This window comes from Neopsephotus bourkii, unplaced genomic scaffold, assembly GCF_033783945.1.
Source record: "Neopsephotus bourkii isolate Nb327-2 ecotype Australia unplaced genomic scaffold, CSIRO-AGI_Nbou_v1 NB_1063, whole genome shotgun sequence".
Lineage (NCBI taxonomy): Eukaryota > Metazoa > Chordata > Aves > Psittaciformes > Psittacidae > Neopsephotus > Neopsephotus bourkii.
This window is the reverse complement of record NW_026901551.1, coordinates 399165-426546: the sequence shown is the minus strand read 5'-3', so window position 1 is coordinate 426546 and position 27382 is coordinate 399165. Positions and strand designations below refer to the sequence as shown.

The 27382-nt window shown below is 63.9% G+C and overlaps 4 protein-coding genes across 8 annotated transcripts; all 4 read right to left on the bottom strand.

The window, feature by feature from the left end:
* Positions 1-66: 66 nt before the first annotated feature.
* RPS26 (ribosomal protein S26) lies at positions 67-2358 on the bottom strand. The gene is made up of 4 exons (XM_061361830.1): positions 2260-2358; positions 1482-1800; positions 696-826; positions 67-159 (listed from the first exon to the last, which is right to left on the bottom strand). Exons 1-4 carry the CDS (start codon positions 2356-2358, stop codon positions 124-126), a joined length of 585 nt encoding a protein of 194 aa, XP_061217814.1. The 3' UTR covers positions 67-123.
* Positions 2359-3143: 785 nt separating this feature from the next.
* Positions 3144-17195, bottom strand: IKZF4 (IKAROS family zinc finger 4). 3 transcript variants are annotated; one of them, XM_061361810.1, is made up of 10 exons: positions 17074-17195; positions 14794-14848; positions 12430-12561; positions 11643-11747; positions 9615-9875; positions 8454-8621; positions 6319-6468; positions 5554-5685; positions 4719-5394; positions 3144-3223 (listed from the first exon to the last, which is right to left on the bottom strand). In XM_061361810.1, exons 2-10 carry the CDS (start codon positions 14831-14833, stop codon positions 3208-3210), a joined length of 1680 nt encoding a protein of 559 aa, XP_061217794.1. In that variant the 5' UTR covers positions 14834-14848; positions 17074-17195; the 3' UTR covers positions 3144-3207. The 3 variants fall into 3 exon arrangements, with proteins under 3 accessions (XP_061217794.1, XP_061217793.1, XP_061217792.1); XM_061361809.1 differs by having other exon boundaries at positions 3144-3191; XM_061361808.1 differs by lacking the exon at positions 3144-3223 and having other exon boundaries at positions 4604-5394.
* On the bottom strand, positions 15970-24611 carry RAB5B (RAB5B, member RAS oncogene family). 2 transcript variants are annotated; one of them, XM_061361815.1, is made up of 6 exons: positions 24449-24611; positions 23587-23738; positions 23345-23467; positions 23172-23265; positions 22017-22135; positions 15970-15979 (listed from the first exon to the last, which is right to left on the bottom strand). In XM_061361815.1, exons 1-5 carry the CDS (start codon positions 24609-24611, stop codon positions 22020-22022), a joined length of 648 nt encoding a protein of 215 aa, XP_061217799.1. In that variant the 3' UTR covers positions 15970-15979; positions 22017-22019. The 2 variants fall into 2 exon arrangements, with proteins under 2 accessions (XP_061217799.1, XP_061217802.1); XM_061361818.1 differs by lacking the exon at positions 15970-15979 and having other exon boundaries at positions 21976-22135.
* SUOX (sulfite oxidase) lies at positions 18421-20504 on the bottom strand. 2 transcript variants are annotated; one of them, XM_061361812.1, is made up of 4 exons: positions 20479-20504; positions 20266-20317; positions 20023-20161; positions 18421-19949 (listed from the first exon to the last, which is right to left on the bottom strand). In XM_061361812.1, the coding sequence occupies exons 2-4, from the start codon at positions 20304-20306 to the stop codon at positions 18519-18521; spliced, it is 1611 nt and encodes a 536-aa protein (XP_061217796.1). In that variant the 5' UTR covers positions 20307-20317; positions 20479-20504; the 3' UTR covers positions 18421-18518. The 2 variants fall into 2 exon arrangements, with proteins under 2 accessions (XP_061217796.1, XP_061217795.1); XM_061361811.1 differs by having other exon boundaries at positions 20266-20482.
* Positions 24612-27382: the final 2771 nt, after the last annotated feature.

Genomic DNA, 27382 nt, shown 5'->3' with positions numbered 1-27382 from the left:
CCGCTCTGCCCCATAGCGGCGCATCCCCTCCCCCCGCCCCAAGAACACAGGGCACGGGCTGGGAGCAAAGCTCCTTTATTGATCCCAAAAGCAAGGTTGGGGTCTGGGTCCAGTGGCGGCTCCTCACATGGGCTTCGGGGGGGGCCGGGGGGCTGCACCCTAGAGGGGGGGCACAGAGCGTGAGGCAGGGCTTGGGGGGTGAAACCCCATATCGCCCCATAGGAATAGGTAATGTGTAACGTGTAATATGGAACATGTAAGAGCATGGATGTACAGGGGGTCAGGGAAAGGTATGGGGGGGAATTGGGGGAGGAATTGAGGGAACTGGGGGGGGAATTGGGGGTGAATTTAGGGGGGAATTGGGGGAAGAAATTGGGGGGAATTGGAGGGGGGAATCGTGTGGGAAATTGGGGGGGGAATTGGAGGGGTGAATTGGGGGGTAATTGGGGAAGAATTGGGGGGGAATGAACCCCCATCCCCCTCCATATACATTAAGCACCAACCAGACCTTAGGAGAGGGCTGAACCCCCAATTTCCCCCCCCATATTCACACAGCATCAACGATGCCTTGGGGGGGCAGCCTGAGGGGGGGGGCTCACCCATCCCCATGCAATGGGGGCTCACCCCTCTCACCCCCCCCCCAGCATCAACCAAGCCTTGGGGGGTTCTGAACCCCATTGCCCCCCTGCACCTACAGCGGGGCGGAAGCGGGGCGGGGGGGTCCGGTCCTTGCGCGCCTCCCGCGAGCGGTTCCGCACCACCTTGCTGTGGATGGCGCAGCTCACGCAGTAATGGAGCTTCACGTAGAGCTTGGGCAGCACATAGGCTGTGGGGCGGGGGGGACAGGGGGTCAGCAACACACAGAGCCCCCCCCCTCCTCCCCGGGACTGTGCTGTGGGGCTGGGGACCGGGCTATGAGGCCAGGGACCCATGCTATGGGGCTGGGACCCATGCTATGGGGTTGCGCTCTGGGGCTGGGGACCCCTCTATGAGGCTGGGGACTGCACTATGGGGCTGCTCAATAGGACTGGGGGCCGCACTATGGGGCTAGGGGCCCCTCTATGGGGCTGTGGAGTGCTATGGGGCTGGGGGCCATGCTATGAGGCTGGGGCCATGCTATGGGGCTGGGGAGCAAGCTATGCAGCTGGGGGCCCCTCTATGAGGCCGGGGCCATGCTATGGGGCTGGGGGCCCCTCTATGAAGCCGAGGCCATGCTATGGGGCTGGGTCCCCTCTATGGGGCTGGGGACCACGCTATGGGGTTGCGCTACAGGGCTGGGGGCCCCTCTATGAGGCCAGGACCATGCTACGGGGCTGGGGACTGCACTATGGGGCTGGGGGCCACACTATAGGGCTGGGGCCGGGGCCATGCTATGGGGCTGGGGGCCTCTCTGTGGGCCTGGTGAGCGTTATGGGTTTGGGCCCTCTCTATGGGACTGGGGGCCGCGCTATGGGGCTGGGCCCCCGCTATGGGGCACTCACAGTCGAAGACGCTCGCCTCGGAGATGTCCCTGACGGCCGCCGCCTCCACGATGTTGCGGATGACGAACTTCTTGATGGCCTTGTCCTTGGGCACGCAGCGGGCGCAGTTGGTGCAGCGGATGGGCTGCACGTGCCCGCGGCCCTTCTTGGCGCGCCCGTTGTTCCTGCGCTTCTTCGTCTGCCGGGGGGAACGGGGGGGGGAATGGAGCGGAGCCCCCCCCCCCCCAGCCGGCACCGCCCGCCCCAGAGGAGCCCGGCCGCAGCCCCAGGGCAGGCCCCCAGAGCGGCTCTTCCCAGCATCCCCTGCCCCACACAGGCCCTATGGACCCCAGGTAGGCCTCCCATAGCCCCTATGGACCTCGTATGGACCCCATATAGGCCTGCCATAGCCTCTATGGACCCCATATGGCCCCCATACAGACCCCCACAGCCCCTGTGGACCCCATGTAGGCCCGGCAGCCCTTATAGACCCCGTATAGGCCTCCCATAGCCCCTGTGGACCACATACAGGCCCCCCATAACCCCTACGGACCCCTTATGGACCCCCTATGGACCCCATATGGCCCCCATACAAGCCCTCACAGCCCCTATAGGCCCCACACGCGCCACCGGCCGCGCCGCTCTCACCATGCCGCTCTCTAGGCCCGCGAAAGAGGACCCGGCCGCCGCCCTGCCACCCTTATAAAGGTCTCCCTCCGCCCGGAAGCGGCTCCACCACCGCCCCGGGGCCGCTCCGGCCCCTCAGGACCTCCCCGGGACCCCAGCCCCGACTCGGTACCGCCGTAGCGGCCCCGCCGGAGGGGTCGGGGGGGGAACGGGCCCGAGCGGCGCCCAGGGTGGCGGCGGCGGAGAGGCGAGTCGAGGGACTACTTCTCATCACCGCGGCGGAGGGATCGGAGACACGTTAGTGTGAGCGTCCGTACGTGCTGCGCGTGACGTCATTCCCCCAGCGTTCCGCGGGGGATGCTGGGAGTTGTAGTCCCAAGGGCTCATAGAGACCCCCACTGCCCCCCCCACCACCCCTGGGGTCCCCACCATCATCCTGCCCCCCCCCAGGGCTCTGTGCGCACCCCCAGTGTGTCCCCCCTTTATGAATCGGGTCCAACCCCCCCCATCCCTTACAGGGACCCCCTTAGTGTGTGTGTGCCCCTTGGGGGGGGGTCCCCACTGTGTGTATGTGTCCATTGGGGGGGGTCCCCAATGTGTCCCCCAGTTACCCCTGGGGGACGGGGGCTCAACGCGTCCTGTCCCCATCATCACCCTCGGGGTGTGCATCCCACAATGACCCCTAGGGGGAGCATTCCCCTTCCCATCACCTTTGGGCAGCGGGGGGGGGGTGGTCCCCATTGTGTCCCCTCCCCATCGCTTTGGGGGTGCAGGGGGGGGTCCGTTAAATTACTCGGGTTTATTTATAACAGACCTTCAGCCATTACAGTACAAAACTTACAGTAGATCTCGTTACACAAAGAGGTACTTACAATATCTTACAGGTACAAAAGCTCCTGGGGGGGGGGTCCAAAAGCGCCTGGAACCTCCCAAGCCAAGCCAACAGCAAAGCCATTAACGAGAGACAACCGAAACCCAAGGGAGGGAGCAATGGGATGTAAAGGGAGGGGTGGGGGGGACGACACACGGGGTATTGCACATCATCATCATCATCATCATCATCCTCATCCTCATCCTCCTCAGGGTTTGTTCTTCATCCGTCTGCTTCAAAAATAGACATTTACAGAGTAAAGCGTCTGGAGGTGTACAAAATTCCTAGGGTCGGGATGGGGAACGGAATTCCATAGGGAAAAGGAAGGAAAAGAACAAAACACCCCTGCCACCACCCCCCCCCAAGTAATGAACCAACCCAAAGGTGCTCCAAGTGCAGCGCTTGGTTTGGGTTGGAAAAGCCCCTTTTTGGGGTGGTTTTGGGGGGGGTGGGAAGGGGGGGGCTGAGCCCCAGTGATCCCCCCCCCATATAGAAAGGGGGGGGTTAAATATATATCTAATAATAATAGTAATAATATTAATTAATAGCAAAAGGGGGGGGACAGGGGCAACGGGAGCCGTTGCCGCCGCATTGAGGTGGTTGCGTTGGTACAAAAGGAACAGGCTTTGGTTTCACCCTCAGGAGCCCCCGGGGGGGCTTTTATGCGTCCTGGGCCTGGGGGGGGGGGCTTTGGGATCAGGACCCCCCCCCCAAGGGGGTGGGTATGGATATAAAGTGGGGGGGGGATGCGGGAGGGCACCGGCATCGGTGAGGCCCCCGCTTCATTTTTGGTTCGCGGCTGCTTTCCCCTTTGGATAAGGGACCCCAAAGGGGGGCCTGCACCCCCGCCCCCCCCCAAAGCCATCCCAAAGGATTGAGGATCCAAAGCTCCATGCTGAGGGTGTTGGTACCCCAAAGAGGAGTGACCCTGGAGCACCAGGAGAGCCCCCCCAATCCCTTGGGAATGGCGAGGGGGGGAGGAGGAGGAGGAGGAGATCCCATCTTCCTGCCTTCATTTAAGGGGGGCAATATGGGATCTCATCCCCCCCCCCCCCCAATGCAGGGCTAAGGATGGGGATGGTGCGGGGGGGCTTCAAATCCCATTGGGAATCACCGGGTAAATCCGGCAGCACCGGGAAGTGGGGGGGGGCAGCAGCAGGTCCCCCAGGATAGACTCATTAAAGCTCAGGGTGCAGCGACCCCCCCAAAGCGGGTTAAATGAGGGGGGGGGTCACAGCTGATGGAGGTTTGGGGGGGGTCCCATAGGGGGGGGGGTTAGCACCGAATCTGAGGTTTGACCAAGGAAAGGGCTTGGAGCCGGGATCGGGATCGGGGTCAGGAAGAGCCCCAGTGAATGCGGCTCTGAAAGGGGCGGAAGAGATAGAAAAGAGCAACTCAAGAGCTCAATAAATAACAATGGGAGGGAGGTGTTTTTTGGGGGGGGGGGCCCAAAAAAGTCCATTAATATTTAAATATAAAAAGGCAAATGGTTCCCATCCCCCCCCCCCCGGGGGTGTTTGGGGTGGTTTTGGGAGTGATTTTTTTCTTTTTCCATCGTTGTTTGTTTGTTTTGTAGCCAAAATCAGTGCAAAGGAGTTAAAAAAGAACAACAACAGTTCCATGCCCGAGGGTTGGGGTTGGGGGGGGCTGAGCGAGAGCCAAGGGATGGGGATAACGGGGATGATGGGGATAACGGATTGGGGGGGGGGGTTTAACCAACTTTGTGCTCGCCCCTCACGATGTGGGAGGAGAACTCGTACCGGTCCTGGCTGTGGTAGCCACAGATGTTGCACTCGAAAGGGTCTCTGAAGCCGTGGCAGCCCATGTGGATGGTGAACATGACGTGGTCCAGGAAGAGGATGCGGCAGTGCTCGCACTTGAAGGCCCGGAGCTGCTCCCCATCCTCATTGAGCACCCTCAGGGCTTCTTTGGCAGAGCTCGGGGTGGAGCGGGCGGCCGGGGGCCCCTCCGGCACCTTGGGGTCCTCTTTGGCGTAAGCTGGGCTCTGGCGGCTGCTCCCCGCGGGCCCCTGCGAGCTCCGCTCCTCGTGGTTGCTCTCGGTGTCGCTGGAGTCGGCGCAGCCGTTGGGGGGGGAGCCGCTGTGCTCCCGGCCCCGGTACAGCACCGGCACCGGCACCGCGGCGCCCACGTCCTCGTGGCCCTCGGCCGCCTCCCGGCCCCCCGGCAGCTCGAGCCGGGGCGGCAGCGCCTGGAGCTGGGTGTACACGGAGCTGATGACGGGGGTCACCTCCGAGATGCAGTTTGTGGGGGGCAGGCGGAGGCCGCGGAGGTGCTCCCCCCCCCCCAGCAGGGATAAGGGGGCTCCGTAGGCAGGGTCCAGGGGGTGATGGGCTGGGACCATGTCCACGTCCTTCTCGAAGCCGGGGTTGACGTCGAAGGGGAGGTCCGAGAGGCTGAACCTCATCTGCTTCTCCCCTGTGGAAGCAGAGCGGGGTCACAGCGGGGTTGGGGGGGGGCTGTGGGCTCTCCATCCCCAGCATCACCGCGGTGCTATGGGGTAGGGACACACCCCAAGGGACAAACCCCCCTTTGACCCTCCTCATCCCAATGGGAACCCAATGGGGATGCCCTTACCCACGAACTTCTGCGGCGTGGAGCGTTTCCTCTTGGTGAGGCTGCTGGCCAGGCGGTCGATGAAGCTGGGCCGCTCGGAGGAGGGATGCAGCAGCGCCTCCGGCACCATCTCCAGCTCCCTCATCTCCTCCCCTGGCAACGAGAAGGGAAAAGCCAGGTGAAGGGGGGGTGTTGGACCCCGCAGCCGCTGCTCCTGCCCTCTGCCAGCCGGGATGGACGTGGGGAAAGGCTCCTCTGCTCCAGGCCCAGAGCTTACCCCATGGGTGCCTCGGTCGCGGGGGGGCCGCTCCTCCCTTCTTCCTCGAGCTGCGCCCGCTCCTGCCGCTTTGGGGAAGAGGAGCCGGCTTCAACGCATGCAAGTGCCCCATTCCCGTTATTCCTGGCGGCGCTCAGCCCATCCCATAGGGATGCCGGCCTCCGGAATGGGATTGGGAAGGGGACGGGGACGGGGGTGAGGAGCAGGGAGGCTCCGGCATGGCCAAGCCAAGGGGGCTGCTTGCTGGCACTAAAAGATGCTTCCAAGCCTCTCGGTGCCCTCAGATAAGGAGCAAAGTTTGTGTATGGGGGGGTTCCCATTCAAGGGGGAGTTTTCCATTCGGGAAGCTCTGGGATTCCGCTGCCGGCGCGGGCAGGAAGCAGCGGGGTGCCCATTGCAGAGCTCGGTGCCGTTCCCGAGCCCCAGTGCGTGATGGAGCTCCGGGGCTCCCCCTGTTCCATCGGGAACGCCGATCCCTGTGTGCTCCCCCCCCCCGTACCCCCACTGACCTGCCTGGCTGGGCAGGGCCGGCGGCTCCGGGTGCAGGCTCTGCAGGTAGCTGTGGCACCGCTCCTTGTGCTCCTCCAGCGTGCTCTGCTGCTTGTAGCTGCGCCCGCAGTAGTTGCACTTGTAGGGCTTGCCCACCGTAGGGGAGGAGACTGCAAGGGAGAAAGGCAGAGCCGGGTTGGAAGCACCTGGGAAGGGCTGGAGGGAGGCAATGGGGTGGAGGAGCCAGCGGGAGAAGGGCTGCGGGTGCAGCTGGAGCACTGGGATCCATCAGGATACGGCCCAATCCCCAGTGCCAGGTGACGGAAGAGGTGCAACCCCATTAACACTGATGGAAGAGTGGGGTTTAAGGTGCTTGGCATCCGTTGCAAAGGGCATGGATACAGGGATGCAGGCTCCAAGGGGCCCGTTTTGCTCTTTTCCGGCCCCGTTTTGGGGTGGTTTCCTGCAGGTCGTGGTGTGAATTGGGCGTCCCAGCCCCTGCCCTGTCCATTCCCAGCTCCGGATGCTGATGCCGGTATCCAGGATCCAGGTTAGGAATCGATGCGGAGAAGCCGATGGGAAGGGCGCTGGCCCGGAGCAGTGAGGATCCCTTTGCTCCACCCGCCTCCAAGCAGGATTCCCAGCAGGAATTCACTCCCAGATCCAACCGCTTCCCGAATCCGCACCAATCCCCAGGCTCCAAGCTCTCCCAACGCCTCCGTTCTGCTCCTCCTAAGGCAAGCAGCGGCCCAAAGCCTGTGCCCGTGCATCCCAGAGCTCCCCCAGTGGCTGTGTTAGGATCTGGGATGGTTTTCCAAGCCATGGGGATACCCTGAAGTTATTCCCTTGGGATCCGGTTTGGGATTCAGGGCTCAGTCCTGGTGTGGAGGCTCCGTCTGTGCTTGCAGAGATGGGGGTTACGATGGGAAGGGAGGCTCCATCCTTTGCCATGCGATCCGTGCCTTTTCCTTTCATTCCTTCCTTTGGGAATTCGCTCCCGATGGATTCGGCCCCTCCATCACCCCACAGGAGCTCCCATCCAGATCCATTGAGGATCTCCCCCCCTAAACCAGGAGCCATGGGAAGGATCCCCCCAGGAGAAGCCGTTTCCAACCAAGGGCAGGTGAAGAGGGGCAGCTCCGGGATGGATTCCTCATGGATGGGGCCCCTCTGATCCCGGCCCTGTTTGATGTGAGCGCATCCTGCGAGAGGAAAGCTCCTGCTCCCCATGGGGCTGCGCAGGGAAGGCAGAGCCAGGCCTAACCCAGCCTCTTCCCGCTGCAATCCCCATTAAAGCCAGTAACGAGCTCCCAGAAAAGCTCCTTGTGCTGGGAGATGCTGGGAGGATGCGCCCCACATCCCTGCCTCTCCATGAAGGGCTCCATGAGACCCTTCCCATGCCGGGCATTGGGGGAGACCCAGCTCCGGATGCTCAGCGAGGGGGGAAGCGGTGGCTAAGCCCAAACCCCCCTTGGGAATTGCCCCATTCCCGGCCTGGCTCCCGGGTTCCTCCCCTGGGAAGCCTCAGGTGTGAGCGGGAAGGAGAGGAGCTCCCAAAAGGAAGAGCAAAGCGGGAAGATTGAGGCTGACACCCGGAGCATCGCATCCTCTAACTGGGGCTTTAGGGCAAAGGGGACTTCCAGGCCAGGCTGCAGGGGGGGAGCAGGCTCCTGGGCACCAAGAGGCTCTTCAGGGGCTGGGATTCCTCCTTTGTGGAATCATCCCCGTGTTCCCAAGCATCTGGATGAGCAGGGAGAGGCCCAGAGCGGTGCGGGGATGAAGGGATGCGGTTGCCAACAGGAGCTGGCTTCACTTCAGTGCCCCCCAGGCCCCCATCAGCTCCCATATCCCGGAGCCAGGGGGTGGAAACAGCAGCTCCCAATGTCCCATCCCAGCAAGGACAAGGTCGGAGCCAGAGGGAGCAGAACCCCTCCGGCTGGGACAGGGCGCACCCAAGGGTGGGACCTCCCTGCTCCCCATAAAACCTATTAAACATTGATCTTTATAGGGCAGAGCTACCCCAACCCCGGGAACACGGAGCCCATAAACCAGGCACCAACCCCAGCACAGGGGCAGCTGCTCTTGGCTGGGACCTTGCCTCTGCATCCCTGGCGTTTGGGCCCTGGTTCCGTGCTATCCCCATCCCGGTACCCACCGGAGTGCGTCCGGAGGTGCCCGCTGAGCGCATCCCGCCTCCGACAGGCGTAGTTGCAGAAGGGGCACTTGAAGGGCTTCTCCCCGGAGTGCAGCTTGATGTGGCGCAGGAGGTTCCCCTTCTGGGTGAAGGAGGCTCCGCACTGGTTGCAATGGAAGGGTCTTTCCCCTGGAAAACAGGAGCCAGAGGGGTCAGATTCCTGCTGGGAAGCTGTGCCCATCCGCAGGGATCAGCAGCATCCCCAGCGCCAGCAGCACAGAGGGGGAGCCTGAGGCCAAGGGCACTGGGGCAGCACCGTCTGCTGTGAAGCATCCATGCCCATGGCAGGGGTTGGATCTGGATGAGCCCAAGCTCCTTCCCAGCCCGTTCTTGGGGTCTATGATGTGACCCCCAAGCTGGGGAGGCTGGGACCTGGTGCTGGGGGTTGGACGGTGATGAGGAAACCCCATCTACACACACTTCCATGGACCTTCTCCCATCACCACCACCTCATCCGTGACACCCTCATCTCCTGGGGTGCTGCCAACCATCACCCGGGTAACCACCAACCATCACCCACATATCACCAGCATCCCCAAGGAACATTCAGCATCACACAGGTACCACCAGCATCCCCAAGGTACCACCAGCATCCCCAAGGTACCACCAGCATCATCCAGGTACCACCAGCATCATGCAGGTACCACCAGCATCCCCAAGGAACCATCAGCATCATCCAGGTACCACCAGCATCACCCAGGTACCACCAGCATCACGCAGGTACCACCAGCATCATCCAAGTACCACCAGCATCACGCAGGTACCACCAGCATCATCCAGGTACCACCAGCATCCCCAAGGAACCATCAGCATCATCCAGGTACCACCAGCATCATCCAAGTACCACCAGCATCACCCAGGTACCACCAGCATCACCCAGGTACCACCAGCATCATCCAAGTACCACCAGCACCACCCAGGTACCACCAGCATCATCCAAGTACCACCAGCATCACCCAGGTACCACCAGCATCATCCAAGTACCACCAGCATCCCCAAGGTACCACCAGCATCCCCAAGGAACATTCAGCATCACCCAGGTACCACCAGCACCATCCAGGCACCATCAGCATCACCCAGGTACCCCGAGCATCCCTCAGGCACCCCCCGAGCCCCACTCACCCGTGTGGCTGCGCTTGTGCACCATGAGCACGTTGGGGCCGATGCAGACCATGCCGCAGATGTCACACTTCAACTTGCCATTGGGCAAGCGGATGCCACCGGGGGAATGGGGCTCCTGGCCGGGGCCGTCGCAGTAGCCCAAGGGCTCCGAGAGGGAATCCTCCACGATGACGCTGTCGTCCTTGTCCAGCATCCGCTCGTCGGGGGCCAGCAGGCGGCTGCCCTCCTCGTCGCTGTACATCTCCACCTTGATGGAGCTGGCTGCGGGAGGCACAAGGGATGGGATGTGAGGATGGAGCCCTCGGTGCCGTGGGGGTGGCCTCGAGCATTGAGCATCTTCTCCATCCTAAGTCCTAAAGGGACCGCTGGGATGCGGGTTGGGATTCGGGCTCGCCTGGAGCACACCAGGTCAGGGAGTGGTTGCGCATCCCTGTGGGAAGAGCCCTGCGTTCCCCTGGGTTCAAAGGCACTCGGGAGCCAAGGCTCCGGATTTCCACCCTGTGGAGCAGGGAAGGCTCCAAGAGCCTCCCGCAGGTCTCTGTGATCCCATCTCCATTGCTCCAGGAACCACAGGGAAGGGATGGGAGCCTCGGGGTACCAGGAATCCCAAGGAAGCTCCTGTGGGATGAGGGAAGTGGATGCAGGGACCAATGAGAAGGCAGAGGTGGGAGGAGAGGGATTCCTATGGAGGGAGAAGCGGTGCTGGGACCTCCTCAGCCTTTAAACGATCCAAGTGGGAAGCTTCCTGCTTGAAGCCATTGCCAGGGAATGCCTTGGGGATGCTCCCGGGATGGGGAGCGGCTCCTCCTGGTCCGTGCAGGCCAGAGGAGGATGATGCTGGAGTCCAGTGGGATCCAGGGCACCCGCATGGGGGAGGTTCAGGCTCTTCACAGCTCCCATCCTTGTTTCTCCCATTGGAAGCAGGAGGCTCTTCCCGATCCCTTCGGAGCACGGTGGGCACCGGAGGAACTGCACTTCCCGTCCCAAAGGAGCCGCTTCCAGCCCTGCTGGGGCTCCATTCCTGGGGCTCTTCCGGCTCTCTGGGAGAGCTCCAACACTGGAAAACCCCGGCATTATCCCGGCCTTCAGAAGCTTGGTGGGGATGGGGGGGGCTGAGCTGTTCCCATCGGGATTGATGCTTCCCGGGAGGCTCGGAGGAGGTGGGAGCACTGCAGGCGGCGGCAGCAAGGGGCTCCCAGCGTTGGGAATGCTGAGGGAAGCTCCTGTGCTTCCAATGGAGCAGGGGGGGGGTTAGCGAGGAGCAGCAGCACGGAAGGGGTTCACCCCCCCCTGCAGGGGCTTCATTGCCGGGTGAGGAGCCCAGGAATCCCCTGGCTCCGGGCCTGCCCTTCCTGCATCCCGGGGCACGCAGATGCCTTCCCTAGGAGGCTCCCAGCAACGGGACCCGGCCCTGGCACTCAGAGCCTCTTGGCTGAGCCCTTGGCTGGAGGCTGAAGCATTCCTGTGGGTGGGAGCGGGATGGGACCGGAGCCACCGTGATCCCATGGGAGCATCCAGCGGGAAGCTCCTTGCTCAATGGGGTGATGTTCACTGGGTTAAGGAGGGGGGGGTCTCTTCTCCCGTTCCCTTGGGATGCTTTACCCCAGGGTACAGAGGGGAGCCCCAGCCCTGTTGTGTGGTCCCGCTGCTTGCCCCTGCTGGGCACGGCACCAGTTAAATCCCATGGGAGCATCCCCAGCATCCCCAGTGCTGCAGGGCATCATCATCCTGGGCCGTGTGCTCCGGCTCCCAGCAAGCCCAGAGCTCAGCTCCTGAGTGCTTGGAGAGGGCAAGGAGTAAAAGTGGGGCGAGAAGGGGGCTCGCTTCCAGTAGGGAATGGTTGGGGCTCTTTTATCCCTATGGAAAAGCCTCTCGCTCCGGAAGCAGGAGGGAGGAAACCAGAGCAGGGCTGGTGCCTGCATCAACCCCCCCCAGCCCCGGTGCCATTGATGCCCATGGGCCCGCAGCATCCCCATGCCAAGGGGTTTATCCCGGTGGGAATGCCATGGGAGGGGGGCTGGGACTCACCACTGAGCGAGCGGCTGGGGGACGAGTGCTGGCTGTTGGGGGTGCTCATGGGGGGCCCCACGATGGCCGAGCTGAACTCCTTCTCCAGGGAGGAATCCCCACTGCCTTTGGGAAGAGGGAGACAGCAGTGAGGCCCCAGACGTTCCTTGGGGATGGGGCTGCTGGAACCCACGTTTGCCAGGGGCATCCTGACCCCGCGCTCTGCCCAAGTCCCTTTGCCTATAACAAAGTGAGAATTCCCAAGCAGACCCCTATGGCTCCGGGAACCCAAATCCACCCCATTGAGCCCTCAGTGCCCCACAGCAGCATCTTCTCAATGGCATCCCAGCACCCCATAACCCCATTGAGCCCTCAGCGCCCCACAGCAGCATCTTCTCAATGGGATCCCAACACCCCATAACCCCATTGAGCCCTCAGCGCCCCACAGCAGCATCTTCTCAATGGGACCCCATCGCTCCATTGGGAAGAGGTGTCCAATTCTCTTGGGATCACACTGGGATTGATGGGGACCCTTCCCATGCTTGAGCTCACGGACAGGTTATGGGGCTCATGGAAGAACCAAGCCCCCATGTTACTCTATGGGTTGGGGGGCACATCTTGAGCCCCAACCCCAAAGCGCTGCTGCATGGGGTGGGAGTGCCCCACATCGTGCTCCCCTCCATGGGCATCCCCTATAGCTCAGCCTGGAGCACATGATGCCCAGCGCATCCCCTCCTCATCCTCCCAGCTCCAAGTCATTCCAAGCTCCCCCGCATCCCTGCATCCCATTGGATCCCGCTCCTGGTACCTTGCTGGAGGTAGCCCGGAGCGCTCTCGCAGCCAACCCCTTGGAAGCAGCGCTGGAGCCCCGGCTGCGGGTGCAGGTCGGAGCTGCTGGCAGGGCGCACGCAGCCGCTCACCTTCCAGGAGGAGCAGATCCCTGGAAGCCAGGGGGAAAACAGCGTCAGGTTCCAGGCAGCGGAGCGGGAATGCACCGGGAAGGATGCTGGGCACTGGGGATGCTGTGTGCTGGGAAGGATGCTGGGCACCGGGAAGGATGCTGGGCACCGGGAAGGATGCTGGGCACCGGGAAGGATGCTGCGCACCGGGGATGCTGTGCACTGGGAAGGATGCTGCGCACCGGGAAGGATGCTGCGCACCGGGGATGCTGTGCACTGGGAAGGATGCTGGGCACCGGGAAGGATGCTGGGCACCGGGGATGCTGTGCACCGGGAAGGATGCTGGGCACCGGGAAGGATGCTGGACACCGGGAAGGATGCAGCTGCTCCAACCCCACCATCAGCAAGGGAGAGGGTACCAGGGCTGCTGTGGCCACCAGCAGGGAATGCCGATGGGAAAAGGGGGATTGGATGCTCAACAACCTGGAATGCCGGTGGGAATGAGGATGGGATGTGTGGAGGGAGAGGAGCAGCATCCCCAGTGTCACCCCACTCACTGGGATCCAATCCTTTGGCAGTGGGATAGGGACAGTGGAGGAAAAGCAGCTCACACTGAGCCCCGTCTGGGATACAGGGATGTGTATCCATATGGAATACCACACATGTAAGGACTGACCCCAGTGGCAGCTCCCACCCCACAGCAGGACCAAACCTGGACCCAGGGCTCACTAACAAACCCCAGTGATGCTGAGGGCAGGGAGAACGTGCTCCACATCCCATTCCCAGCTCCTGCCCATTCCCAGCTCCTGCCCATTCCCAGCTCCTGCCCATTCCCAGGTGCCGGAGAAAGGAGCCTCAGGAAGGAGGAAAACCGAGTTCATTTCTCCTTGATCCCTTTCTGCTGCCCTGCTTTCAGCTCCTCGGCGAGCCAGCTTCATCCTCACATCCCAAAGGAGCCCCCTTATCCCATAGGAGCCCCAATCTCAGCACCAAGAGCTGGTCCTTCCCGGAACAGGGAAGAGCTCCCCTGCTCCCATAGACCCCAGGCAGGACCCCCTCAGCCGGGATCGGGATCAGACACTGGGATACCCGGGAAGGTGGGAGCCGAAGCCCATCCCAGTGCTGGGAGCCCCCAGTTTCACACTGGAGATCCCAGGAAATCCTGGGTCACGATTCCTGTGCTCCGCAATTACCACAGGGAACCCCGGCTCTAGCCCAGTTACCCCAGCAGCTCTGCTCTGTGCATCCTCAGGGCCCCATTGCCAGGCCCCAATCCTTACCCTATGGAGGAGCTGATCCCCGCATTCCTGCCCCGATCCCAGGCAGCACCAGGCTCCGATCCCCACGTTCCATAAGGAAAACTCCTGCAACTCTTCCCTCTCCCATCCTTTAACCATTCCCTTCCCTCCCTGGGAAGCTGGATCCCAAAAGGGATTCAGGCCCAGCTGCATGGAGCAGGATCAGGGACATTGGGATCCTCTGGGATCAGAGGGGATCCTTGGGGGAAGGAGGAGCTTTACCAGGGTGATAAGGGGCTCCCAGGCTGCCTGCGCTCATCCCATTGGATCCAATGCACTTCCATAGGGAGCTTCCTCCCTGCTGAGCTGGATTCACTCGAATCCCACTCTTATCCCAAGGTGTTTCCCAGCGCAGAGATAAGAACAAATCCCACCAAAGCACCGGGGCCGGGTTCCTGCAGGACACCAGATAAGCTTCATCCCTATCAGTGTCCCATAGTTCCCTATGGACACCGGGGCTGTGACTGATGCCAGCAGGCTGGTACCCAGGGAAGCTCCATCCATGCATCCATGCATCCATCTCCTGCTCTTCCAAGATCCATGGGTGAGCTCCCAACGACCCCCCAACACCACAAGGGGGGCCTTGGAGCAGCTTCCAAGGGGATAGGAAACCTGGGAAGGGGCTTTGGATACGGGATGGAGGGGCAGGACAAAGGGAATGGCTTCAAGCTGCCAGAGGGGAGACTGGGATGGGATTGGAGGAGGAATCCTCCCTGTGAGGGTGGTGGGACATGGAATGGGGTCAATGGAGAAGGTCTGGATGCTCCATCCCTGTTGTCCCTGTCCCTGCCTCTGGAATTGGATGAGCTTTAAGATCCCTCCATCCCAACGCGTGCCAGGGCTCTGATTCCACCACGGACACAGTGAGGTTGGGACCCCCTCAATGGCAGCAGCCACAGGATGGCTTAATCCCAACGGATGAGCCTGAGCATCCCAAATCCATCAGGATCCCCAAGGAGCCAGCATGACACCTACCAGAGATGTAGGATCGCCCATTGCAGTCTTCGATGTCCATCTTGAAGGGGTTTGGCTGGAAGGGAAAGCAGAGCACGGTCATCTCCTGCCCTCCGGGACACAGGGAATCACCACCGGGAAAGGGGAATGGGCCCAGCTCCCCCCGGGATAAGGCTTTTGTTTGGCTTCAATCCCAAACCAGCCCCGTTTTCCAAGCAGGAATCAAGGAGCACTTGAGGGGTTGGGAACACAGGAGAACACCTAAAAACCAGTGAGGATTTGGGAAGGGAAAACCAACAGGATCCGGAGCCGCAAGAGATGGAGACATCGGGATACAGGCACCGGGATACAGGCACCGGGATGCAGGCACTGGGATGCAGACACCGGGATGCAGAGCCCTCGACCCGCTCCCAATCCACAACCAGAAGGTTCCCCATATCCCAGGCACTGAGGGAATCGAACCAGGATTCAGGAGCTGCATCCTGGAACAGCAGCACCATTCCCTTCCCTTCCCTGCCATCAGAAGGAAAGGGAGCATTCCAGAGTTCCCTTTCCCACCAGGAACTTCATGGGATGAAGTAACTGAGGCTGGAACCAAAGCAGCCCCTCACTGATCCCTATGGAGCAGCCCCGGAGCAGGGCCAAACCCCATCTTCCAGGAGCACATCCCTGTCTCGGGCTGCTCTTCCCAGCTTTCCGGAGCCATCATCCCACTGGGAATGCGGCGCTGGAAGTAGAGCAAAGGGAGTGCCTGAAATGAGGCCTTTTCCCTATGGAAAAGAAATCAAAGGCCTCAGAATTAGCCCAGATGAAGAAAGCTCCATCCCAGTATCCCGGTGGGATGCGACTTGGGAACGTCCTTCGAGCAGGGAGAGGCCGCAGGCGGGAGATGGGAATTCTCCCTGCTCCCAAACTCCTGTCCCTCTGCCCCGAGGCCTGGATCCGGCTGGAAGCAAAGCGGGATGAGCCGGAGCTCGGGATGGGCGCTTGGAGCCTCCCGCAGGGGAAGGATTGGTCAGGGCTGGAAAGTGGCTTCATCCCAGCTCCAGGCTTTTCCGACGGGAAGAGGCTTTTTCCACCTCTGAGGAATGAGGCGGCTGCTCCCAATGTTGGGAATGGCGCAGGAGCCAGCGCGGGGCCCTTCCAAAGGGATGGGGATGGGGATGGGATGCGACGGCGCGGCCGAGGAGGGACCATTCCCGGCTCCCAAGCGCAGGGTGCTCCGGTTATCCAAGGGATCCGTATCCCACAGCACAGCCCCATCCCGGCTGCCTCACCCTGGGAACTGGGCAAATCCAACGGCAATTCCCGATGTAATTCCCAACCTTTCCAGAAAGGGACGAGGGGCTGAGCGAGGGTGCGGATCAGGCAGCAAAGCGGGACTGGGATTCCTGAGCACCATTCACTGCTCCCGAATGGAACAGCGCTGGATGCATGGATACCCCCCCTTTGGAAGGCAGCTGCTGGAAAAGGCAGGGATTTGGATCCCAAATCAATGCAGGGATCTTCGCTCCGTTGTGTCCATAGGAGGGGAGCTCCTGCTCCTGCCCGTTCCAGGATGCACGGAACCCGGGATAGAGGCACTGGATCCTCGCCGCTCCCCAGCTCTGGAATGGATCCTCCTGGGGCATCTGAATGGATCAGCGCAGATCCCGCGATTCCCATTGGGAGCAGCGCCCGATCCCGAGCTTCCTCAAGTCCGTGGGAGCAGAAGCCGGGATGAATCCCAGCCGGACGCATCCAGGATCCGGATGGATCAGGGCAGCATCTTCCCATCGCATCCCCCTCATCCCATGGGAACGCGATCCCGCATGGAGCAACCAGGAGCCAAGTTCCCGGCTTCAGCCCAGCGCACCGGGGACAGCGGCTCCGAGCGCCGGGAATGCGATCCCAAGGAGCCAACGCCGGGAACGCATCCAGGAGGATCCAGCGCTGGGAAAACCCTTCCCGGAGCCCGCCCGAGCGGGAAGCACTGGGAAGCAGCTCCCCCTATTCCCAAGGAACCATTCCCTGACCCCCCCATATCCCATAGCGGGGGGGGGGGGGGCAGGACACGACCCAATCCTATCCACAGCCATGGAACATGGAATTCCAATGGGATCCCGCTCCCCCCCCATGTCCCCCCCTTGGTTGAGCCCATTCATCCTAACGGGGGGGAAGAGGGGGGGAGTTTAAAGCCCCCCCCCTCCAAAGCGGCCTCGCACGTCCCCCCACCCCAATGGACGCCCCCAACTGGGAGCTGCCCCCCTCCCCCCCCCGGTCACACCCCCCGCAACCCCCCCCCAACGTCCCCGCTCTCACCGGCGGGTGGGGGCAGGGCCCCCCCGGTTCCGCCCGGGCCGCGGGGGGGGGTCACGGGCGCGGCGGCGGCGGCGGCTCCACCTGAGGAGGGCCCGGGCCCCCCCCCGCCGCCCTCCCGCCCGCCCGCCCCGAGCCACTTCCGGCCCCCGCCGCAGCCAGGCCGCGCAGCCGAGCGCCGACGCTGTCGAGCGGCCGCCGGGAGCGGGGGGGGGACGCGGCGGCCATGGGCTAACACGGGGTGGGGGGGGAGCAGTCGAGCGCCGATGAATCGAGCGGTGAACAGGGGAGGGTAGGGGAGCGCCGAGTGGGGAGGGGGGGAGTGGGGAGAGCCGAGGGCATCGATGGGCCCCGCGGGCTGGAGCGGCAATCCATAGCCGATAGCAGACAGCCGATAGGCGATAATCGATACCGGCGGGGACGGGCTCACGGCACAACGAGAGGTACTGGGAGCCCCTCATGGGATCGATCATAGGGAGGTTGCAGGGTTCTATAGGTCCTGGGGGGTCCCATAGGGTCATGGGGTAAGGGAGCTGTACAGGAGCAGGGGGTCCTATAAGGTCATGGGGGTTATGTAGGGTCAGGGGGGTTATGCAGGGTCACAGGGTTCCATGGGGTTACAGGTCCCATAGGGTCAGGGCGATACATGGGGTCACTGGGGTCCCATAGGGACAGTGTTATATAGGGTCACAGGGTCCCATAGGGTCAGGGGTCCCACAGGGTGAGTGTCCCGTAGCACCAGTGGCTTACACAGGATCCCAGTGAGACCCAGGTCACCTGGGGACAGAGGGGTCCCTCTGCTGTGGGACCACTGGGCGGGGGGGGGTGTCTCCCAGATCCACCCCCTGTATCCCACCCCATCCCATCCTATCTGATCCCATCCCACCCCCTGTATCCCACCCCATTCCATCCAATCCCACCTGACCCCATCCCATCTGATCCCATCCCACCCCCTGCATCCCATCCATCCCATCCCACCCACCTGATCCCATCCCACCCCCTGTATCCCGTCCCACCCACCTGATCCCATTCCACCCCGTGTCCCACCCCATCCCATCTGATCCCATCCCACCCCCTGTATCCCATCCATCCCATCCCACCCACCTGATCCCATCCCACCCCCTGTATCCCGTCCCACCCACCTGATCCCATTCCACCCCCTGTGTCCCACCCCATTCCATCCCACCCCATCCCACCCCATCCCATCTGATCCCATCCCACCCCCTGTATCCCACCCCATCCCACCTGATCCCATCCCACACCCTGTATCCCATCCATCCCATCCCACCCCCCTGACCCCATCCCACCCCATCCTGTCCCCGCTCTGCCCCCGGAACCTCCGAGTCCATAAAAGCTTCACAATCTTTATGGCGCCACTTTCACACGTCGGGGGCCATAAACCACCGCGACCTTCGCTCCGCGGCACGGGGCGGGGGGGGGGCAGCGGCTCAGCGGGTGACGGTGACACGGACGCGGTGCCAGGCGTTGCTGAGGACCCCGCGCAGGTTCCAGATGGGCGCCACGGTGTCGGGCTGGACGTTGTAGCTCCCATCCACAGCCTTGCACACGATCTCCAGCTCCGCGCCCGCCGCCACCGGTGCCCGCAGCTCCCAAAGCCTCCAAGCCCAGGCACGGCCCAGCTCTTGGCGCTCGCCCTCTAACCGCGCCACGCGCCAGCTGCGGCCCCCGTCCAGGGACACGTCCACCCGCACCACGTCGCGCCCGCCGCCGCTCCACGCGTACCCCTTCACCGTCAGCTCCCCCGGCGGCACCGCCGCGCCGGGCCGGGGCTGGGTGATGGCCGATTGCACCGGCAGCTCCTGGATGGCGGGCGCCGCGCTGTAATCTACCGAGTCCCAGTCCACGCAGGGCGAGAAGCCCTTGTAGTCGTTCTGCTGCCAGTGGCTGGGGCTCTCGGCCGCGCTCACCGCCACCCGCGCCAACCACTTGACGCTGCGGGCGCCCACCACGCCGGGCACCACGACGCGCACGGGGAAGCCGTGGTCGCGGGGCAGCTCCTCGCCGTTCATCTCGTAGGCGAGCAGGACGTCGGCGCCGGCGCTGATGGCGCGGCCGTAGGGGATGGAGGCCCCGTAGGGAGCCCCGCCGGGGTCGGCATCCAGCCCCTCGAAGCACACGTGCCACTCGCCGGCGCGCTCCTCGCCGAAGCCGGCCTGGAGCAGCACATCCCGGAGCCGCGCTCCCGCCCAGCGCGCGGTGCCGATGGCGCCGATGTCCCAGGGCAGGCCCTTGACGGGGCGCACGCGGCTCATCTCGGAGCGCCGGTTCCCGGCGCACTGCAGCGTCGCCGTCACCTCGTGCTTGGGGAAGCGGCTCCGCAGCTCCGACAGCGACAGCGCCAGGACCCGGCCCTCGGGGCCCTCCACGCGCAGCCGGTACGAGGCCGGGTCCACGGCCGGCACCGGGAGGTGGTTCCGGGTGAAGAAGAGCTCGTTGGGGGTCAGGAAGCGCTCGGTCAAGAGCTCCGCGGGGGTCTCGGCGTTGAACGGCTTCCGGCTGCTGATGCGCAGCCCCGGGTGCCGAGGGGGGTCCCCGGCGAACGGGTCCTGAGCGGCGCCGGGGTCCGGGGGGGCCTCGTCGGGGCTGAGCTCCCCCACCTTGAACTCCCGCAGCAGCTCCAGGACGTGGGGTTGGTTGTGGACGGCGTAAAGGGCCCAGAAGGGCTCCAGGGCGCCCCCGGCCGCCAGCAGCAGCTTCTCGGCCCCTCCGGGGTGCAGCTCCACGAAGTCGGTGACATCGAAGACGTCGGTGCCGTGCGTGACCCAGACGCGGTCCTGGGGGGAGCGGTGCCTCCCCACCTCCTCCCGCGTGTACCGGGGGTACCGGCGGCTCGGGGGGGCCTGCGCCGCCTGCGCGACCTGCGGGACCCCATCAGTGCCCCCGTCCCGGCGGTGCCCCCCCCTCCCGCCCCGGTGCCCCCGCGGTACTCACCCTCCGCCGCCGCTCCCCATAGGCCAGCGCAGCTCCGAGGCCCAGCAGCGCCGCCAGCACCGTGGCCGCCCCCCGCCGGCCCCCCGCGGCCGGGTTACCGGGGGTGAAGCGGGAGAAGCCGCGGCGGGGCAGCGGGAACCTGCGGGAGAAGGTGGGGGGGGGGAAGAACGGGGCTGGGACCGGCAACGGGGAAAGGGGGCACCGAGGGGACAACGGGGGGGATCCGGACGGAGCGGGTCCTACCTGTGCCCGGCGGCGATAGCGGCAGCGCGGAGCAGCAGCATCGCAGCGGGACCTGCACGGGAGAAAGCGGCTGGGGCGGGCACCGGGCACCGCTCGACCGGGAACCGGCCCCGAGGGGAGCGGGCAGCGGGGACCCGCGCAGGGCATCGCCCCCTCCTCCCTCCCCTTCGCTCCGGTGCCCCCCCCGGTGCCCGTCCCGGCCCCGCCGCGAACCTGCGTTGCGCTTTCAGTTGCGCGACGTCCTGCGCAGCGCTGCCCCTTTAAGAGAGATGCGAGGTGGGCGTGGCCTCCGCTGAAGCCACGCCCTTCGGGGTGGGATGGGCGTGGCCAAGCCCCCTCCGGGGGTCCCACTGGTGTGGGGGGGCGCGCTTAAAAGGGCAACAGCAGCGCGGCTTAAAGGGGCAACGCACTTAAAGGCGCCGCGGCACCTCCCGGTGGGCACCGGGGGTCCGGGCCGTTGTTGACCGGAGCCGCCGCCCCGCTGGGCTCCGCGATAAGCGTTATCGGGGCAGGACCGGTGGCGGCAGGCGGCGGAGCCCCGCATCCCGCCCTGGGCACACAGAGGCGGGGTGGGTCGAGCCCCGTTGGCTCCCGTTGGTTGGGTTTTACGTCCATGGACGGCGTGTGGGGAAAGGAGGGGCCGAGCTCGGGTCTCAGGGTTGTTATTGAACCGCGATGGAGCCGCTCCCTCGAAGCCAAAATCATTATAATTATAATAAGAATGACCAGGAAAAGGGGGAGGGGGGGGAGCTGCAGCGTGACCCCAAACCAGGACATGGGGGGGAAAGAGGGGGCAGAAATAGGGACCCCAGCCCCGGTTCAACACCAAGCCCTGATTTGAGGGGCTGGGGAAGGGGAGGGGGGATCTGCCCCTGCAATAGGGGGCTTCATACGAGACAGGTCCCTCTGCCCCACAGCCATGGGTAGGGTGGGCCCCCCCCATGCCGTGTGCAGCCTGAGCCCATAGGGAAAGCAGGAGCTGGCCCCTGGGGTGAGCCCCATTGGGGTATCCCCCATTGGGGTGTCTCAGTGGGGCCCTTTTGGCTGCTGGGACCTGGGAGCATCCCAATGCTCTGCAGGGTTCCTGCAGCTGGGAATGGCTCCAGGGGAAACCAAACCCTGGGGGCTCTGAGTATGGGGGGGGCCCAAAGGGAACCCAAACCCCACCAAGGTGCATCCGAAGGGGCCGTTTCCGTGACTAAAGTGCAAACCGGAGACGCCGGCACTGGCTGGGGAGGAACCGTGGGGAGAGCCGGGGCTTGGGGGGGGGGGGGGCTCCTCATGGCCCCATCACCGCGGCGTTCCCATCCTCCGGCCAGAGCCGGGAATCAAGGCCACCCATAGGAGGAAGCGAGGGCGCTGCAGCTTCCCTCCCTCCCCATGGAGCACAGAGGAGGAAGAGGAGAAAAGGGATGGGGATGGAGGGGGGGGAATAATAAAAATAAGGAAAATCCAACAGAAATCCATGAGAGACCCCGCGGAAATCCCCGCAGCTCAAAGCTCCGGGAGGAGGGAGCCGGCGGGAGCTCGCGTCGCTGCGGGCGCCTATGATACAAAGTGAGGAAGAGTCCGGATTCCCATCCCGAGTCCGATCCGCAGCCAATGGAGCTCCCGGGAGCAGCGGCGGTGGAAGCGGCACAAAGTGCGGTGAGGGGCACGGCGGGGCCTGGTGGTGGTGATGGTGGTGATGGTGATGGTGGTGATGGGGCCGGGGGGGTGTGGATGGAGAAGGGGGGTCCTGGCTCGGCCCGGCCTCAGTTGCTACAACACTGGCTCCTGTGCTGCTGGCTCTGCTCGTGCAGGTCCACGCCGCGGCCCCGGCCCCCGGCCCCGCTCGTGCTCTGGGGATCGCTCTTTGGCAGCTTCTTGGCTGGAAGGGGAAGGAGGAAGAGGAGGTGATGGAGCCGGGGGGAGGGGGTTGGAGACCACGGGGATGGGCTCCCAGTGAGCGGCAAAGAGGGGGGACACACGCAGGGGATGCAGGAGTGGGAGCCCGATGTGTCAGGACTGTGGAATGGGGTGGGAATCATGGAATGGGTTGGGAATCATGGAATGGGTTGGGTTGGGAATCATGGAATGGGTTGGGTTGGAAATCATGGAATGGGTTGGGAATCATGGAATGGAATGGGTTGGAAGTCATGGAATGGGTTGGGAATCATGGAATGGGTTGGAAATCATGGAATGGGTTGGGTTGGAAGTCATGGAATGGGTTGGGTTGGAAGTCATGGAATGGGTTGGGATGGAAGCGACCTTAAAGCTCATTCAGTTCCAGCCCCTGCCATGGGCAGGGACACTTCCCACTAGAGCAGGGTGCTTCAAGCCCCATCCAACCTGCCCTTGAACAGGGATGGGGAATCCAAACCTTCCCCACTCAACCCATTCCATGTCCCATGTGAGGGCACAGGGCAGAACTTCCTCAGATCCCACCTCCATCTCCCCTCTGGCAGGTTAAAGCCATTCCCCTCGTCCTACCCCTCCATCCAAAGCCCCTCTCCCAGTTCCCTGCTTTAAGGAGCCCTCTCCAGGCTGGACCAGCCCAGCTCAGCATCATCCCCCCCTTCCCATCCCCTCATTCCTGCATCCCTCCAGCATCACCCCCCCTTCCCATCCCCTCATTCCTGCATCCCTCCAGCATCACCCCCCCTTCCCATCCCCTCATTCCTGCATCCCTCCAGCATATTCCCCCCTTCCCATCCCCATTCCTGCATCCCTCCAGCATCACCCCCCCTTCCCATCCCCTCATTCCTGCATCCCTCCAGCATCATCCCCCCCTTCCCATCCCCTCATTCCTGCATCCCTCCAGCATCACCCCCCCCTTCCCATCCCCTCATTCCTGCATCCCTCCAGCATCACCCCCCCCTTCCCATCCCCTCATTCCTGCATCCCTCCGGCTCCCCACCGCTCACCGATGGCCAGGAAGAGGTCATTGACGTTCATCGCCGTCTTGGCCGACGTCTCCATGAACAAGAGGCTGTTGTCATCTGCATACGCCTGAGCCTCCTGCAAGGCACCCATGGCACCCGTGAGGCTCCAGCAGCACCCAGTGAGGATGGGTGGTGGCACCCAGCACCCCCCTCACCTCGTACTCCACCATGCGCTTGCTGGCCAGGTCGGCTTTGTTGCCGGCCAGGGCGATGACGATGCTGGGGCTCGCCTGGCGCTGCAGCTCCTTCACCCATGTCTTGGCCCGTGCAAAGGTTTCCTAGGAGCAAAGGGGGGGATCCAGGGCTCATCCCAGGGCTGCACCGCAAGGGGGGGGGGCTCAGAGGGACCCCCATTGTGGAAGCAGCCCCCCCAAAGCTCCTGGATGGGGGTCCCTACCTGGTTGGTGATGTCATAGACCACGATGGCGGCCTGGGCCCCCCGGTAGTACATGGGGGCCAGGCTGTGGTACCGCTCCTGCCCCGCTGTATCCCAGATCTCAAACTTGACCGTTGTGTCATCCAGGCAGACGGACTGTGTGAGGAATGCCGCTGTCCCGACGGGTAACAGCGTTAGTGCCGTTATCCCCCTGCATCCCAAACCCCATCAGAGCATCCCATATATCCCAAACCCCACCACAAGTCCCCCTGCATCCCAAACCCCATCAGAGCATCCCATGCATCCCAAACCCCACCACAACTCCCCCTGTATCCCAACCCCACCAGAGAATCCCCAGCATCCTCAACACAACCACAGCATCCCCAGCATCCCAAACCCAACCACAGTATCCCCTGCATCCACAACCCAACCACAGCATCCACAGGATCCCAAACCCAACCACAGCATCCCCTGCATCCACAACCCAACCACAGCATTCACAGCATCCTAAACCCAACCACAGCATCCCCAGCATCCCAAACCCAACCAGAGCATCCCCTGCATCCCAAACCCCACCAGAGCATCCCCAGCATCTCAAACCCAACCAGGGATCCCCTGCATCCTCAACCCAATCACAGCATCCTCAACCCAACCACAGCATCCTAAACCCAACCAGAGCATCCCCTGCATCCACAACCCAACCACAGCATCCCCAGCATCCCAAACCCCACCACAGCATCCCCAGCATCCCAAACCCCACCACAGCATCCCCTGCATCCCAAACCCAACCACAGCATCCCCAGCATCCCAAACCCAACCACAGCATCCCCAGCATCCCAAACCCCACCAGAGCTGGGCGCAGGGGCTCAGGCTCCCGCCTCACCTCCGATGGTGCTCTCCTGGTACTCGTGGAACTGGCCCTTGACGAAGCGCAGCACCAGGCTGGACTTGCCCACGGCCGACTCCCCCAGCAGCACCAGTTTGAACTGACAGATCTTCCCAGCTTGGGACTGCCCGTTCGGCCTGGCGGCGCCTCGGCTGCTCATGGCCCCCGCTTGGCTGGGAGTGCCGCGGGGTGTCCGTGCGGGAAGGGTCCGCTCGCTCCTCCTGCAAGGGCGGAAGCGGCGTCGGGATCTGGGATCTCTTCCCCCCCCCTCCCGGCTCCTCCATTTCCAAAGGGGCGAATGCAGGAAGCCGGGATCCTCGCAGCGAGGAGGCTGGGAGTGAGTCAGCAGCGCGGCGGCGCTCCCGGGCACGCCGCTGGAGACCGGGAGCCAGGAGGGAAGGGATGGGAGCAGCTCCCGGCTCTGCCCCGCATTCCTCAGCGCTGGAATGGGGGGGGGGGGGTTCCCTTGTTTGTGCTCGGGCACTGTGAATGCTGCGGCTTCCCAAGGGAAGAAGGAGGAAGCAGATGGGGGGGTTTCCATTGGGAATGGTCTCGCTCGTAACATTCCAGTGGGAGCAGAGCTTTGGGAGCACCGGGTAAGGCCAGACCCAAGCGGGAAGTTGGAGGATGCCGGTTCCCCTTCGCCATCCGCCTCAAGGGGCTGCTCTAACCCGGCAGGAAACCCTTCCCGACCCCGGCACGCAGAGCATGGAGCATCCCTGGATCCACCGGGATCCCCCTCAGGCACAGCACCGGGAATGCCGCTGCCCTGCTCCGTCTGATCCGGAAAGCACCGGGAATACACACGCAGGAAGCTCGGGACCAAGCGCTCCTCAGCGCCTGAGGGTTTCCCAGTGTTTGAAGGGCTCGGAGCAGATCCGGGATACCGGGAACAGCACCGGGAGCATCCCGGCTCCATCGCCCTCACAGCACACGGAGGAATCCAACCGGCACCGCACCAGGAGCGGCCGCCCCGTCCCGGTGCCCATGGAGGGGCCAGCTCCGGAATCCGCTCTGGGAATGGATCCACCTCTCCCAGGCTGATCCCACTTCCTTCAGGGAAGGGGCTGGATCCTTCCTTCCCCCATCCACACAACCCCACCTCCACCGCTCGCTCCATGCGGGTTTCCAACACCAGATCCCATCCTCCCGGGAACGGATCCCAGGCCTGGGATGGGAATGGTCGCTTCCCACTGGCACAGCCCCACAGCGCCTTTTCCAGCCCTCTGGAAGCGCACGGATCCAGACCCTCCCATCCACCCCTCAATGCATCCCAATGGCTCCGTGCCCACGGATCCCACCGGGTTTAAGGAAGCTCCAACCACCCCAACCTGCGCTTTGGGGCACCGCAGCCCCCGGGATCAGCGGCATTCCCGGGACGGCCCGCATGGATCATCCCATCCCTTCCCAACGGGATCCCGGCGGCACCGGCTCACGGCGTCACCCCCCCCCCCCGCCCCGTTGCCGCTATCACCGCTCCTATGTCCGGTACCGGGGGGGGGGATCAGAGCAAACCGGAGCCACGAAGCCCTCACCATTGGCTTCAATGAAGGGACCCGGTTCCGGACCCCCCTCCCGGTGCCCCGGAATGGATCCTCCCGCTGCGGGGTGGGAACAGGTCCCGGTGCCGCGGCCCCACCCCCAGCCCGGGGCACCGGAGCTCCCGTGCCCCCCCTCCGGTACCTCAGCGCCCGGCCCGACCCGGCCCGGCCCTCCCGTCGCGGCCCCGGAGCGCACAAACAGCGGCTCAGCCAACCCGTCCTGCCGTGGGCGGGATGAAGGCGCGGCTCAGCCAATCAGGTGCGCGCAGCGGGGTGGAGGACGCGCCCCTACCGCTCGGCTGCACCAATGGGAGGGAAAGGGGAGCGCGTCATCGCACCGCCCCGCGTAAGGAGACCAATGGGAGATAGGGGGCTCGCGTCATCGCGCCGCTCCGCGGAGGGAAGCCAATGGGAGAGGGAGACAGGGCGGATGGGCAGGGCGATGGCCAATGGGAGCGAGGAGAGCGGTTGGCCAATGGAAGGGAAGGATGGCGGTGAATGAGGGCGAGCATGGGGTGAGTGTCGGAGCGGGGAGCCAATGGGAGGAGGCGCCACCGCGCAGGTGGGTGGCACCAACAACAAATAAGGTGACCTCAGGGGGCAGAGCGCCACCGCCTCAAGGGCCAATGGGGACGAGGGAGGCCAAAGCAGGCGCACAGCCCAGCCAACCCGAGGCCAGCGGCGTGATGACGATGCAGTGCTTCCAGCCAATCACAAGAGCTGCTTCCCACGATTGACAGAGGCGGGGCGGGCTGTGTCCTCTGTGGCCTCACCCACCCCATTCCAAGGCGGGGCGGGGCTCAGCCAATAGGAGCGCGAGTGGGAGTGGCAAAATGATGGGTGTGGCGGGGGGCGTGACCTCACCGCGGTGGGCGGGGCCGGGCGCTGCCACGCACCTCTCCATGGGGGGGGGTTTGGGCCCATGTAGAGATGCGGGGGCACCCATAGCGCCATGGGGAGGGGGGGAGCAGCCCGTGATGGGGATGGGGGGCACTGACTGAGGGGTCCGGGGGGGTCCTATGGGCGCCCCCCCCCAGCGCACACAGAGCCTGATGTTAGCTACAAAAACTGCAAAGTTACAAAAGTCACACAGAAAAGGGGGGAGAAGCCGCGGGGGGGGGCACCAGGACCCCAAACAATGGGGTAATGGGGGGGGACACGCAGACAAACACAACCCCCAGCCCCAAGGTGAGGAGGAGGTTGAGGATGAAGAGGCGCCCCCCCCATGCTTTGTAAGTGCCACAAGTCCAGGTTGAGGGGGGGCTCTCTCCACATTAAGACCCCCAGAGGGGGAAAGGGGTTCTGGCTGCATCCCAAGGATGCGCCACGGCTGGGGAGGGGGCATCCCCCCCCCCAAATCCACCCCATGGTCCCACCCGGCGCGCACCAC